This window comes from Solanum verrucosum, unplaced genomic scaffold, assembly GCF_900185275.1.
Source record: "Solanum verrucosum unplaced genomic scaffold, falcon-dt-bn FXZP01000150.1, whole genome shotgun sequence".
NCBI lineage: Eukaryota > Viridiplantae > Streptophyta > Magnoliopsida > Solanales > Solanaceae > Solanum > Solanum verrucosum.
In genome coordinates, this window is record NW_026020371.1 from 2,604,546 (window position 1) to 2,620,901 (window position 16,356).

The 16,356-nt window shown below is 38.3% G+C and overlaps 3 protein-coding genes across 3 annotated transcripts in view; 2 read left to right on the forward strand and 1 right to left on the reverse strand.

Annotated features, from left to right (window-relative positions):
• LOC125838361 (protein TONNEAU 1a-like) overlaps nt 1-16,356 on the forward strand; it is a 1,213,107-nt gene that overhangs the window by 392,421 nt on the left and 804,330 nt on the right. The window lies entirely within an intron of this gene.
• Nucleotides 1-16,356, forward strand: part of LOC125838365 (uncharacterized) — a 532,039-nt gene that overhangs the window by 31,745 nt on the left and 483,938 nt on the right. The window lies entirely within an intron of this gene.
• On the reverse strand, nt 7,859-9,012 carry LOC125838417 (uncharacterized). The gene is made up of 3 exons (XM_049517479.1): nt 8,818-9,012; nt 8,168-8,314; nt 7,859-8,026 (listed from the first exon to the last, which is right to left on the reverse strand). The coding sequence occupies exons 1-3, from the start codon at nt 9,010-9,012 to the stop codon at nt 7,859-7,861; spliced, it is 510 nt and encodes a 169-aa protein (XP_049373436.1).

Genomic DNA, 16,356 nt, shown 5'->3' on the forward strand with positions numbered 1-16,356 from the left:
TTCCATGATATAGCTCTTCTGTATTATTGTAAAGCTAATATCCCATAAAAATGACCATGTTTCTTCAAAGTGTCTTTCTTATGTCCTTTATGCTTATGTATTTGACTGTATTTCATGATTTACATGTCATTTCTTCTTTAAGCTTTTAAAATGTTCCACTATTGGTCATGCTTTACATGTATTTAAGTCATTCATGCTTTCATGTTTATTTCATGCATATTACTCCATACTTAGTACATTCCATGTACTAATGCATACTTCTGCCTACATTATCTCATAAATGTAGCGTCTGACGCTCCTACCCCTCACTCTCATGGCTAGTTGATCTCCTTGGCGATTCGAAGACCAAGAGTTGGTGAGTCCTCATGTTCCGAGAACTATGACACTATTATTGCTTTCTTTACTTCCATTTCCAGACTTGTATGTGATGTATGAGTTACATCCCAATCATTCTTTATATTTTTAGATGGATTATTCAGACTTATGTTAGACTTCCGCTTTGTCAAAGCTTTTTATGATATAAGACTATGATTTTGAAATTATTTATACTATTAAATTGTATGATGTATTCTAAGCGACTTGTAGAGGGCCTCTCAGGATCCTATGCACCATGTTACTCCTAGGGTATACTTTGGATTGTGACACGGTCTAATGTAACATAAGGAATGGAGTAGTTCAGCACACTTGGTAATCCCCAGTGAAGCAACTTTAATATTACTAATATTAATATTAAAATGCTATAGACCAATTAAGTAAGATAGTCTAGCAGTTGAAGGTAGACTACTATGCATAAGGAAGGTGTGTTCTGCATTAAACCTCCACTTAGTAAAATAATAAATTTTACTTTAGAGTCGTAGTGGTCTCAGACTTTAACAATGACTGCTTAAGGGAAATAAAATATCACTACTTACACATAATAATCGAGGTGTTGATATGAACTTTAAAAGTCAGCATATTACGGCCTTGTGCTAGCCCAATTTCATGAGTATTGTTGAGAATGAGTCCAATTCTCATAAAAATCAGCCTACTTCCACACTCACATAGGTGAAATTTATCAAAAGTTCTCTTATAAGTTTAGCACTCCCACTCATACAGGCTACATATTTTCTTAAGAGTTTGATAAACTCAACCTTTACAAATCACTATTGGAAACAATACAATCACATCATAGGGGGAATAAAAAATAGTGCATTTTTTTTACAAAAAATCATCATATGAATAGCTTTTTCATTAAACTTATTATAGGATCTCTAGTCCAGTTTAGGTTGCCTCATAAATGACACATAGATTTATAAGCTTCAATCTCATCTCTCTCGATGTGCTTCATACCTTTTCTTTTGTTAAAGCCTTGCTCAGAGGATCTGCAAGATTATCACAAGATTTGGCATAATAAACATTAATGGTATCATTTGTCAAAAAATGATCTCACATTATTGTATTTCTTCCTTACAGGTCTAGATTTACCATAGTAACAATGGCTTTGAACTCTACAAATTTCAGCGGTGCTATCACAATAAATTAAAATAAGAGAAATTAATTTTTCATAATAAGGTTTTAAAATAATAAATCTCTCAACCAAATCGCTTCCTCACTAGCTGAATCTAAAGAAATTGGTTCAGCCTCCATGGTAGAGTTAACAATTATTGTTTGCTTTTTTTATTTCCAACATATAGCACCACTCCCAAAGTAAAAATATAACTACTAGTAGAACAAGAATCACCTTATAAAGTGTTTCAATCTGCATGAGAGAAGTCTTCAAGTACAGTAGGATATTTTATATAGAACAAACCACACGTTTTTGTCTCAATTAAATATCTCATAACAATTGGTATTGCATGTCAATATTCATTACCTAGATTTTTTTAGACTTTAAATTAGAAGAGGCACAATAGACATCTGGTACCTTACTTGACCAAGCGCACCAATTAAAACATAAAAAAAATGAAATAATGAGGATCGATAAGGCCACCACAATAACATGCTAAAACAGATAACTGGACCGACGAGATTATAAAAATATTAAAAATATAATGAAATGGGCCATAAAAGCTTATTTATCGGATAAAGAACTAGTAAGCCGACAAAGTTGTAACTAAAATCATATATACAATAAGACAACAAGGATATAAATGGAAGCTGAAAAGACCCCACAGAGTTTGTCCACAAGTCTCTACAACTTAACTGGTTGAGAAATGTCACGCCCCGAACTACCCCCGAGACGCGGACACGGGACCTAGGACCAGAAGTGATCCCAAGCTAACCCTGTTGGCATGATCACGAGCATATTAAAGACAATAAACTGATGTGGAAGCTAAATCATAAATAAAATGGAAAGATGAGGAATACCTATATACTATAACTGAGATAAATGAAAAATGATGAGTTTAATACAAAGAAGATATTAACTCAATACTAAGCTGAATCTACCTATGTATGAAAATAGCCTCCAACTGACTAGAAATGTTGGGATAAGCCCCAGCTAAGTCTAGCAAAATTGAAGCTAAAGGACTAAAAATACTGAAAAAGAAACCCATGATTATTGTCCTCGGAAAATGAGGACTCACCACTGATTCTACTGAACTGGAGATCGGGAACCAATCTAAGCGTGATCTGGATGCTGAGAACCTCAACCTACATCACGAGAAGATATAACACAGAGTATGCGTCAGTACTTGAAAGGTGCTGAGCATGCAGGATAGAATAAAGCTGAAATAACATATAACTGAACAAGTAAATAAGCAATGATATAATTTATAACATTCTGAGACTGACTATTGAATATACTGATACATGGTCAATGCATTAGAATCTAACTGAACTGCGGGAGCTACTAATAACCGATAATAAAAGCACATGAGCTAAATGTGGAGTCTGATGTATACTCCCCATTGAGAGGACCCAAAATACCCTGCCAGAGGTATAGAGGCATGCTGACGTGATCACTGAAATGATGCCCACAAAGGGGACTTACAACCTATGTGGCTAGTAGTTCTAGAACTATTTGGGTACGCTGAACCCTAGTCCAACTCGGTATTATGCTACTCCCAATGGATTAAGTGATTAACACATTATGACTGAATTTATGTAAGTTACTGGATAGCTCAAATTGGACATGCGAATTGAGTATGTAACAATTAATTGATATTGATGCATTAATAATTGAGGCATGTATAACTGAAATAACTGAAATATCTAGCCTGTCATGTATAATTCAAGAACTAAAGAACTACATAGCTAGGGTTTTGAAATTTTATGCAATATACTAAATATTAACGTACTAATCTGATTTGGATCATTCTAACATCTAAGAACCCAATATATCTAACATTCAAGAAACCCTAGGTCTAGTCATAATAAGGGAATCAAGAAACTCACTGAAAACTAGGGACCTAATGGGTGAAAGGAACCCACTAGTGAAGTCCCACATACCTAGTGACGAATTCCATGGAGATATCCTTCGATTTCAGGGCTGGAACTGGAGAAAACTTGATGCGTTCTTGAACTAGGGTTGGTCGCCTCTTTCTCTTCTTACACTTCTAAATTTCTGAGTTTCGATGCAAGATCTGACTTAGGTAAGTTCTATTTATGTTTCTAGGCTAAAACTAATCAAAACCACGTAATTTAGGGTTAAAACAACATAGTTTAGAGGTCCAACAAAATAGGAAAATATCAAAATAGCCGTGACTTAAATCTGCAGACGGGGTGACCACACCATCTTCACGGACTGTGAAAGGGACCACGGAACATGAAGTCGGTTGTGATCTGGACATTGTTCTGAAAATTTGGGGTCTGGACTATGACCACTACCACGGCCCGTGTGGAGAACCCCGTACTGTGAAGGTCCCTGTGGTCCTCACTTGGGCTAAGGTTTGGGGGCCTATTGGATAGCCTTTTTGGACCACTCCACGACCCGTGTGAGGGACCACGGACCGTGAATGCCCTCGTGGTCTTCACTTGGGCGTGGAGGTCTAAGGGGCTGGCTAGGGGGCTACTGCCTCGACTCTACAGATGCCACCACGTCCCATCGTCGTGACAACGGCCCATGAAGGGTCCCGTGGTCTGACGCTTGGGCCTGGTGAAGTCCAAGTTTGTACCACGGGCAGGCCTACGGACCGTGGACCCTATCACGGTCCGTGAACCCTGCCGTGGTTCATTGCTTCAGGTAAGATTTCTGCAAAAAAAATTCTAGGCCTGGTTTTCGAGGTGTTACAATCTCTCCCCCTTGGGAATATTCGTCCTCGAATGAAGGCTAAACTAGCTGATATAGAGGGAAAGAACTACGACCCTACCATTACACACTGAAGACTGATTTATGACTGAACTGAGTTCCAAGAACATGAAAATACGATGAAAATGCAAGTACAAACTGAAGGAACAAAATACTAAGACTGAATTAACGCATGAATGACCTCAAACTAGAATGGAATCGGAAGGGAAAAGGTGAGGATACTTGGATATTAGCCCAAGTATCTCCCTCTATGGACTGACTCCTTCACAAAACCTTGACTGAAGCGACTTCCTTGTTTCTCAATCTTCTAACTGACGATCAAGAATCTCAACTGGTACATCCTCATAAGAAAGGCTATCTTTTATAGCCACACTCTCTAATGGCACTACAGATGCTAGATCACCCACACACTTCTTCAATAGTGAAATGTGAAAGACTGGATGCACTGCTGCTAAATCTGCTGGCAACTCTAGCTCATAAGCCACTTTACCAATCCTTTTCAAGATCTGGTAAGGGCCTACATATCTGGGACTGAGCTGCCCTTTCATACCAAATCTCATCACCCCTTCATAGGTGACACCTTCAAGAAAACCCAATCATCAACTTCGAACTCTAGTTCCCTTCTCCTTATATTTGCATAAGACTTTTGGCGACTCTGGGCTGTCTTAAGTCTATCTCTAATGAGTTATACTTTCTCCATAGCATCAAGGATTGAATTTGGCCCTATCAAGGTTGTTTCACTTACTTCAAACCAACCGGCTGGAGATCTATATCTACACCCATATAATGCCTTATAAGGTGCCATCTGAATCCTGGAATGATAGCTATTGTTGTAGGCAAACTCTATTAAAGGAAGGTGATCATCCCAACTACCCTTGAAGTCGATCACACAAGCTCTCAACATGTCCTCTAAGGTTTGAATGGTACGCTCTGCCTGACCATCAGTCTGTGGGTGAAATGTTATACTAAGATTAACTTGAGTACCAAGACCTTTCTGAAATGACTTCCGAAAATGAGAGGTAAACTGAGGACCTCTATCTGAGATGATAGACAAAGGAACCCCATGCAACCTAACTACCTCATTAATGAAAAGCTTGGCGTAGTCCTTCGCCGAATCTGTAGTCTTGACCACCAAAAAGCAAGAAGACTTAGTAACTCTATCAACTATCACCCAAATAGAGTCATGTTGTCTGCGAGTATGAGGTAAACCTATGATGAAATCCATGTTGATCACTTCCCACTTCCAAGTAGGAATGTCAATCTCTTGAGTCATACCTCCTGGTTTTTTATGTTCTACCTTGCCTTCTGGCAATTAGGGCACTTAGCCATAAAATCTGCTATATCTCTTTTCATACCATTCCACCAATAAACTTCCCGCAGATCGCGGTACATCTTAGTGGCACTTGGATGAATAGAATATATGGAGTTATGGGCAACTGCAAGAATATGTTATCTCAACTCGCCCACATTAGGAACACATAATCGACCTTGGTAGCGAAGCACACCATCTTCCCCTTGGGAGAAAACCTCAACTCTCTATTGTGGACTACACCCTTGAGTTCGAGCAATATCGGATCACTATCTTACTTTTCCTTAACCTCCACTACCAGTGAAGATTCTATCCCATTCTGAACAGTTACACCACCATCTGATATGCTCATAAGACGAACTCCTAGGCGAGTAGTCTGTGAACATCCTTTGCTAGCTCTTTTTTTTCTTTCTCAACATGAGCTACACTACCCATAGATAGTCTGCTAAGGGCATCTGCTACTACATTGGCCTTACCAAGGTAGTAATGCACACTCATGTCATAATACTTGAGGAACTCAAGCTATCTTCTCTAGCGAAGATTCAACTCTTTTTAGGTGAACACATACTGGAGGCTCTTATGGTCTGTGAGCACATCTACATGAACACCATACAGGTAGTGTCTCCAAATCTTGAGTGCAAACACCACAGCTGCAAGCTCGAGGTCATGAGTCGAATAATTCTTTTCATGCACCTTAAGCTGTCTGGAAGCATAAGCTATAGCCTTACCTCGCTGCATCAACACACAACCTAGGCTGACTTTGGATGCATCACAATAAATCACATAACCATCTAAACCCTCTAGTAGAGTCAAAACAGGAGTTGTAGCCAACCTAGTTTTCAATTCTATGAAGCTTTTCTCACAATCATCTTACCACCAAAACTTGACCATCTTTTGAGTCAACCTAGTCAATAGTGAGGCCATGGATGAAAATCCTTCCACGAACCTTCTGTAATAACCCGCTAGACCCAAGAAACTTCTGATATCTTCAGGAGAGGTAGGTCTGGGACATTGTTTCACTGCTTCTATTTTCTGGGAATCCACCCAGATCCCTTCGTTGGATACTATATGCCCAAGGAAAGCAACTGATTGTAACCAAAACTCGCACTTGTTAAATTTGGCGAATAACTGGCGATCTTTGAGAGTTTGTAGAACAAATCTCAAATGACTTGCATGTTCCTCCTCATTCCTAGAGTAAATGAGGATATCATCAATGAAGACGCTAACGAACAAGTCCAAGTACTGCTTGAACACTCTGTTCATCAAATCCATGAAAACTGCAGGAGCATTGGTTAGTCCAAATGAAATAACTATGAATTTATAATGACCATACCGAGTACAGAAGGTTGTCTTCGGAATGTCACTATCTCTGACTCTAAGCTGATGATAACCGGATCTGAGGTCTATCTTTGAGAAATGGCTAGCACCCTGAAGTTGGTCAAACAAGTCATCAATCCTAGGGATGGGATACTTATTCTTGATTGTGACCTTGTTCAACTGCCTATAGTCAATGCACATTCTGAGAGAACCATCTTTTTTCTTCACGAAAAATACTGGTGCACCCCATGGAAAAATACTAGGTCTAATGAAGCCCTTATCTAGAAGGTCTTTCAACTGCTCCTTCAACTCCTTAAGCTTAGCTGGAGCCATTCTGTAAGGAGGAATAGAGATAGACTGGGTATCTGGAAGAAGATCAATTCCAAAGTCGATTTCCCTATCGGGAGGAACTCTGGGAAGATCTTCTGGAAACACTTCTGGGAACTCACTAACCATTGGAACTAAATCAAGAGTTGGGGTTTCGAAGTTAGAAACCTTGACCCGAACTAGATGATAGATATAACCCTTAGAAATCATTTTTCTGGCCTTAAGGTAAGAAATGAATTGACCTATAGGCGTTGAGCTACTACCTTTCCACTCTAAGATTAGTTCGTTTGGAAACTGAAAACGAACAATCCTACTTCTACAATCGACTGAGCCATAATAGGAATGTAACCAGTCCATGCCTAGAATGACATCGAAGTCTACCATTTCTAACTCTACAAGTTCTGCTGAGGTGACTTTCTGAGAGACTATAATAGGGCAATTTATGTATACCCGTCTAGCTATAACTGGGTCACCAACTGGAGTAGAGACCGTGAAAGGTTCCAAGAGAGTTTCTAGACTAACATCAAACTTAACTGCTATATAAGGAGTTACAAATGAAAGAGTAGCCCTGGATATAACAAAGCATAAACATTTAGATCAAAGACTTGTAACGTACCAGTGACTACATCAGGAGAATCTTCCTAATCCTGGCGAGCCTGAAGAACATAGAGCATGTTCTAGCGTTGTCCGCCACCTGTACCAAAAGAATTACCCTGCTGAGTCGGGAGTCCTGTTGGTGCTGTCGAAGTTGTAGACTGGGCTCGATTAGCATTGCCTCCTTGACCCTGTTTAGAAGGACAATCCTTCAATCTGTGACCAGACTGACCACATCCAAAGCATTCTTCCTTTCATACAAGGCACAAGCCCGAATGGTTGTTACCACAATTAGGGCAAGTTGGGTAGGTTTTGGTTCTTGAAACACTTCCCTGAGACTTAGAGCCTGATGCCCTACCTTTCTGATCTTGTCTGAACTTGGAGGATGGAACACTAGCTGATGAAGTTGATGGGCTTGAAAATTTCTGCTGACCCTGCGAGCGATTCCCACCACCCGATTTCCGTTGAGAGTAGTCATAGTTTCCGGTCCTACCCTCCTTGTTCTCCCTAGCATGTTCTCTAAGCTTATCATCATCAACCTGCTGAACATGAGTCATGAGCCTAGAGATGCTCATATTTTCTAGCAACATAGCATTTCTACACTCTGTCTTCACCAAGTCTGACACTCCATATAGAAACTTATTCATCTGAGCCCTGGAATCAGCAACCATGTGAGAAGCATACCTGGAGAGTTGGGTAATCTTGAGCCCATACTCTTGGACTGCCATGCTACCTTGCCTTAAGTTCATAAATTCCTGAGCTTTCGCCTCCCTTAGCGCTCTTAGGAAAAACCTGTCTAGGAAGGTCTCACTAAAGCAATCCCAAGTGATAGGAGCTGCATTTGTACCCCTATTCTTTTTCCACTAAGTATACCAGATATGAGCCAAATCCTTAAGTTGGTAAGACGCTAACTCAACCCGATCATTCCCAGTTACATACATCACTTCAAAGATCTTCTTGACCTCATCAATGAAGTTTTGGGATCCTCACCTATCTGCGATCCTAAGAACTCTGGAGGATTCATCCTAACAAAATCTCGCACTCTAGCTGCAGCTGACCCAACATTGTCTTTTGCCTGAACTGGAACCCCCTGATTGTTCTGGTTGGCCACACTCTGAGCCAATATCTGAATAGCGTTCCTGAACTCTGCATTCGAGACTTCTTGATCAGGGACTGGAGGAGCTACGTTTGCGTTCCTGGCATTCGCATTCTTGGCGTTAGCTCTACAAGGAGGCATGATCAGTTAAACGTAGAACGTCGAGTTAGAATGTAATTAGATCATACCTTACACACGATAAGAGTAACAAGAAAATGAATATTTTTCCTAAAACACTTTGTAGACTCCCTCTCATCAGATGTGGTGCACTTCACACCCATGAAAAAGACTCTACTTAGTGAGGCTTTTCAGACATCCTAGGACACATACATCTAGTGCTCTGATACCAAGTTTGTCACGCCCAGAACTACCCTCGAGACGTGGACACGGGACCTAGGACCACAAGTGATCCCAATTTAACCCTGTTGGCATGATCACGAGCATACTAAAGATAATAAACTGATGCGGAAGCTAAATCATAAATAAAATGAAAAGATGGAGAATACCCATATACAATAACTAAGATAAATGAAAACTAATGAGTTTAATACAAAGAAGATATTAACTCAATACTAAGTTGAATCTACATATGTCTGAAAATAGCCTCTAATTGACTAGAAATGTTGGTACAGGCCTCAACTAAGTCTAGAAAAACTGAAACTAAAGGACTAAAAATACTGAAAATAAACTCATGATTATTGTCCTCGGAGAATGAGGACTCACCACTGATTCTGCTAAACTGGAGATCGGGAACCGATCTAAGCGTGATCTAGATACTGAGAGCCTAAACCTACATCACGAAAAGATGTAGCACAGAGTATGTGTCAATACTTGAAATGTACTGAGCATGCATGATAGAATAAAGTTGAAATAACATATAACTGAACAAGCAAATCAGCAATGATATAATATGAACATGATATAGATAATGAATACTGAGCTAACTGAATGCAATGACCAATTTATAGCATGCTGAGACTGAATACTGAATATACTGATACATGGTCAATGCAATAGAATCTGACTGAACTGTGGGAGCTACTAATAATCGATAATAAAACCACATGAGCTAAATGTGGAATCTGATGTATACGCCCCATCGAGAGGACCCAATATACCATGCTAGAGGTATAGAGGCATGCTGGCGTGATCACTGAAATGATGCCCACAAATGGGACTTTGAACCCTAGTCCAACTCGGTATTATGCTACTCCTAATGGATTAAGTGATTAACACATTATGATTGAATTTCTGTAAGTTACTAGATAGCTCAAACTGGACATGCGAACTGGGTATGCAACAATTAACTGATATTGATGCATTAATAACTGAGGCATGTATAATTGAAATAACTGAAATATCTAGCATGGCATGTGTAATTCAAGAACTACAGAACTACATAGCTAGGGTTCTGAAATTTATGCAATAAATTGAATATTAACGTACTAATCTGATTTGGATCATTCTAACAGCTAAGAACCCAATAATTCTAACATTCAAGAAACCCTACGTCTAGTCATAATAAGAGATTCAAGAAACTGACTGAAAATTAGGGACCTAATAGGCGAAAGGAACCCACAAGTGAAATCCCACATACCTGGTGACGAATTTCACGGAGAAATCCTTCGATTTCAGGGCTGGAACTGGAGGAAACTTGATGCGTTCTTGAACTAGGGTTGGTCGCCTCTTTCTCTTCTTACGCTTCTAAATTTCTGAGTTTTGATGCAAGATCTTACTTAGGTAAGTTCTAGTTATGTTTCTAGGCTAAAACTAATCAAAAACACGTAGTTTAGGGTTAAAACGACATAGTTTAGAGGTCCAACAAAATAGGAAAAGACTGAAATAACCGTGACTTAAAGCTGCAGACGGTCAGACCACGACCATCTTCACGGACCGTGAAGTCGGTCATGATCTGGACTTGGTTCTGAAAATTTGGGGGTTTGGACTATGGCCCGTGTGGAGGACCATGGACCGTGAAGGTCCCTGTGGTCCTCCCTTGGGCTGAGATCTGGAGACTCAGGTCTGGGGGCCTACTAGATAGCCTTTTCAGACCACTCCACGAACCGTGTGAGGGACCACGGACCGTGAAGGCCCTCGTGGTATTCACTTGGGCATGGAGGTCTAAGGGGCTGGCTAGGGGGACTACTGCCTCGACTCTACGGAAGCCACCATAGCCCGTCGTAGTGACCACAACCCGTGAAGGGTCCTGTGGTCTAACGCCTGGACCTGGTGAAGTCCAAGTCTGGACCACGGGCAGGTCTACGAACCGTGGACCCTATCACGGTCCGTGAACCCTGTCGTGGTTCACTGCTTCAGGTAACATTTTTGCAAAAAATAATCTAGGCCTGGTTTTCGATGTGTTACAGGAAAAGTCCCCAACAATACAAACAACTATAAACAAACTCAAGTATACGAAACCTACAGACAACCAACAACTCCAAGAAGAATGGAGCTTACCAATCCTCAGCTGAGATAACACCCTTTATTGCAAAGGCCAATCATAATATTTGTTTGAACCTGAAGCACGACATGTAGTGTCCCTGAACAATGGAACGTCAGTACAAATGAAAATGTACTGTTACGTAAGACGGAAAGTGAAATCATAAATAACTGCGATAAAAAGGATAATAGAGATACCACCACAAACTGAAATTCTAATAGCCTTCATGACTGACATCGGACCTCATAGCAATCAAATATGCATGAATACCCAAACAAATTCTAGTAATGGCAGTCATTTCTGGTAGCTAATCGGTATCATATTTTTCAACTTGTGGCCATCTGTAAAATATACATTGTCTTCTGGGCAAATAAGCCCCCTTCCCTCCGAGGTACTCAAATTGGATCAGTAATAAATTTCTAGGTTTTATCGTAAATAAAATTTGTTATTTCAAATTACGTAAATCAATAGTTCAAACCGCATCAAAGGTAGGGTATTTCCCATTTTTATAGAAACTTCTATACTAGATAGAATACGCCTATCATCTTTCTATAGTTCCAACCTATTCTTTCTACATCCATTCAGAGTTCTAGGGATTAACCAATTGAATAATATGTCATGATATAAACTCTGAATGCACATAGTAGGCCATAACAAGAACTTAGTCAATCTTGGATATTTGGTACCCTTATTCTCATAATCTTGTAACCACTTCTGTATAGCATGTAAATGCCTTGTAGAACTTCATACGACCATTTAAGCCTATAAAACTCACAATAGACTTGAAGCTCTTGACTCGACTTCAACTTGAAAAATTAATCATTTAGGAATTCAAAAGGATACTGACATACATGACTTAATTTAAGAATGGCTCCAATTTAATAGTAGTATGGTCCTTTTTAGAAATAAGATTACTTAAAAAGTATATAGCCAAAAGAATAGAGTACAAGATTTAGTGTTAGTATCATTTTCAAATAACATTTTTATAAAAGCTTCTAACAAGAAAGAATTGTTCAACAACTTCCTTGGATACAACATAATTATTCTCCAACATTTCTGTCACGCCCGAGGCTACCCCTGAACATAAACACGAGACCTAGGATCACGAGGGACCCAAGTAAACCCTGAGCTGACATATCATAAGCATACTAAAAGCTTACTGAATAAATATACTATGCAGAAGCTTAAAGAATGATAACTAAAAGTGAGGAATACCCAATACTGATCTGAAAATATAAAAGACTATGAGTTTAATAACAACTGGAGGATCAAACTGAAAACTAAAATTGAATTTAGTATTATGTCTGAAAAAGCCTCTAACTGACTAAAGTTGTTGGGATATGCCCACAGCTCACTCTAGCAAAACTGAAAACTGAATAAAAGACTTAAGTGTAAATCATGTCTATTGTCCTCGAAGTATGAGGACTCACCACTGTAGCTGTTGAACAGGAGATCGAGAACCGATCTATGCGTGATCTGAATGTTGAGTACATGAACGTACATCATGAAAAGATGTAGCACAGAGTATGTGTCAGTACTTGGAATGTACTGAACATGCAGGATATAGAGTATAGCTGAATAAAATACTAAACAAAGCATACTGAGCAATAACATAATCTGAACTGAATGTAAATGTTGAAATATACTGAAGGCTGAGCTAAATGCAATAACCAAGTACTAATCCTGAACATGACATACTGAGACTGAATGTTGAAATATAACTGAAGACTTGGTCAAATGCACTGAATTCTGACTATGGGAGATACTATTAACCGACATAAAACCACGTGAGTTAAACGTGGAGTTCAATGTATACGCCCCATCGAGAGGACCAAATATACCTTTCCAGGGGTATAAAGACATGAATGTTCGATGTATACGCCCCATCAATAGGACGCAATATACCTTGCCAGGGGTATAAAGGCATGAATGACGTGATCACTAAAGCTGATGCCCAACAGAGGGGACTGATAAACCTACGGGGGCACGTAGTTTTGGGACTATGAGGGTACGCTGAACCTAGTCCAACTCGGTCTAAGCCTACTCCCAACTGGAATGTGTATGACACAAAAAAAACTGAAATACTAGATAGCTCAATGTTCTGACATGCAAATCTGATAATGCAACATTTAAATACTGACAATGAAACATTCTTACTGGAGCATGTATATCTATTTAAACTAACCTAGCAAGTGTAATTCATGAATTAAACGAATCTACACAACTAGGGTTCTGAGTTTCATGCAAAAAACTAAGTAACGATTCCACCAAAACATGAAATCTGATTTGGAATACTCTAACCAGCTAAATCACAACTAATATATAAAGCTTTAGAAACCCTAGGTCTAAGCAAGATATAGGGATCAAGAATCTTACTGAATTCTAGGGACCTAATGGGTGAAAGGAACCCACTAGTGAAATCCCACATACCAGGTGACGAAATCTACGGAGAAATCCGTCGATTTCAGGGTTGAAACTTTGAAAAACACTGTTGCTTGTTCTTGGAAGTTTTTGTCGGCTTTTCCTCTTCATTTTGCTCCAAGCTGGGATGATTTTAGGTGAATGAGGGTTCTGGGCAAGTCTGACTAAGTTATTAGGCTTAGACTGACTAAAATGACGAAGTTACCTAAATGACCCTAACTTAAAAGTTGCCAAAGGCCACCCACGGAGGGATCTACTGGTCGTAGGTTGACCTACCAATCGTAGGTGGGGTCGTCGGTCAAGTCTGCTCGATAGGGCTTCACTAAAATGAGCATAACTTTTTACTCGATGATGAAATTTTAGCAAACTCAGTGGCGTTGGAAAGAGAATTCAATTATCTATCATTTGGTAGGTCATGGGCCACCTAATTGCTTTTGTGCCAAGGGTTATGACCATTTGAAGATTACCCAACAACAATTTCCCTCTAACTGGCTGCTGACCCTCACCTACGGTCTGTAGGTCCAACCACGACCGTATTGGTCGACCGTGAGTGGGATCAGAGACCATAAATATTTGGTCCTCAATGACGGACCCCAACTACGGACTGTGTGTCAGACCACGGACCATCGTCGGCTTTTGTGGTTCTTGCACCAGGTCTGAAAAGCTGCAATTTTTCTATTTTCTCAAAATCCGAGGTGTTGCAATTTCAACCTTACTCTCACGACAATAGTTCACAAATATATATATATATATATATATAATACGGCACTCAATAAAAACTAACTTTAACCATCAAACAGACTTTACAACATTATAAGGGTGATAATGATACGATAATGCTAAGGACTACAATTAGTTGACATCCAATGCCTTTCACAGAGGATCGTCCTAGCAGCAGAATAGCAGAAATGACTCATTCGACAATTGTAACTTTCAAGATTCGTGCAATATGAAAAAGAAAAAAATTATCTTAACATACCTTGAAACGGAATTGAATAACTTAATATAGGTAATCTATTTTCTTTAGACGGTCGAATATAGGGTCAAAATATTTTTCCTACCAAATCTCCTTCAGCGTGCAAGTGATTAAAATAATTTGAGGAATACATTTAATCTTGCATTAGGCTGAATGAAGGAAACCAAGGTGAATCAAACTATACACATAATTATATATGTGCTTAGTAGTAGCTTAAGTACCTAAAAATTTTATAAGAAAAACTAAGTACGTAAGAGTTGATGCACATTTTCATAAGGTGAAAATGAAAATGATAGAGGTGTTCTTTTAAGGATACATAAATGCATATATATGTGAGAGGCGGTGGAAATTTAATATCAGAAATCTTATTCAGTTACCTAACATATATATTATTAAAACATTAACATTAATATTAAGTTTAGAATGTTAAAATGTTGAATGTTAGCCATTGAATGCATATATTTGTTGTACTAATCCTCCACTTCCACGTGGAACTGGAGGTGTCACCTCTCCACATTTCTGGTATTGCGTAGGTTCGTTATAAATTACATATAACTATTTTAATATATCATAATCAATAGAAAAATATTTTGATCAAAGTCTATCATATATAATAATATTTTATGACATAACAAGGCTTACTATATCCATTAAAATATTACTAATTGATAAAACTCTGCTAAAAATAAATAAACATGTAAATATGTTGTAACTAAGATTTGTTTTCATAAATATTTAAAGCATTTTAGGAAGGAAACATACATATATTTAAAATTTTCAATCAAAATATGATGTTATCAAATCATGCATGGTACTGCATAAATTTAGGATCGTAAGCCTTCTATAGAAGATAAAGGACAACCATAAGTACTTGAGGTATTACATTCTTGTGAACCTGCTAAGTATTTCTACTGCATATGCAATATCAGATTTAGTATATTCGATCACATATATCAAACTTTTAATTAAGCTAGTATATTTATTTTGATTTATCACATCATTTTCACTTTGAACATGAAATAAGTGAACACTCAGAAGAAGTTACAACATGCTTGCAATCAAGAAAGTTATACTATTTCAAGATTTTCTCAACTTAATGTGACTAGTCAAGGAAAATTCTATCACATGTTCTCGTAATTTTTATTTTAAGAATAAAATTTGTCTCATCAAGATATTTTATATCGAAATGGGTTCTAAAAATATTTTCAGCTTCATCAATAACAGTAATGTTAGAGCCAAGATCAATAAATCATCAACATATAAGCAAATACTAGCATGTGAATTATTCCAAGACTTATGATATATGAATTTATCACACTCATTTGTTTTAAAATCATTTTCAATCATGCAGAAATGCAAACACTTTAATTGTGTCATATAGAGATTTAGTAAGTTTACACACTTTGCTTTCTTGGTCTGCTTGAACAAAACATTCGGATTATGCCATATAAATTTTCTCATTTAGGTCCACATTTTAAAAAGTATTTTTTACATCCATTTGATGAATATGCAAATAAGAAATTCTCATCATAGCAATTAAAAGTCTAATAGATGTAAGTTTAGTTACCAGAGAAAAGGTATCAAAACATTCTAAGCCTTTTAGTTACTTAAAATCTTTAGCAACTAGGTTATCTTTATATTTATCAAT

Coding starts and splice junctions, on each gene's coding strand:
- LOC125838417 (XM_049517479.1), bottom strand. CDS start 9,012: ATGCCTCCTTGTAGAGCTAACGCCAAGAATGCGAATGCCAGGAACGCA. Junction 8,315..8,817: donor TTGGGTCAGCTGCAGCTAGA/GTGCGAGATTTT, acceptor CATGTTCAGCAG/GTTGATGATGATAAGCTTAG. Junction 8,027..8,167: donor CATCAACTTCATCAGCTAGT/GTTCCATCCTCC, acceptor CTTGTATGAAAG/GAAGAATGCTTTGGATGTGG.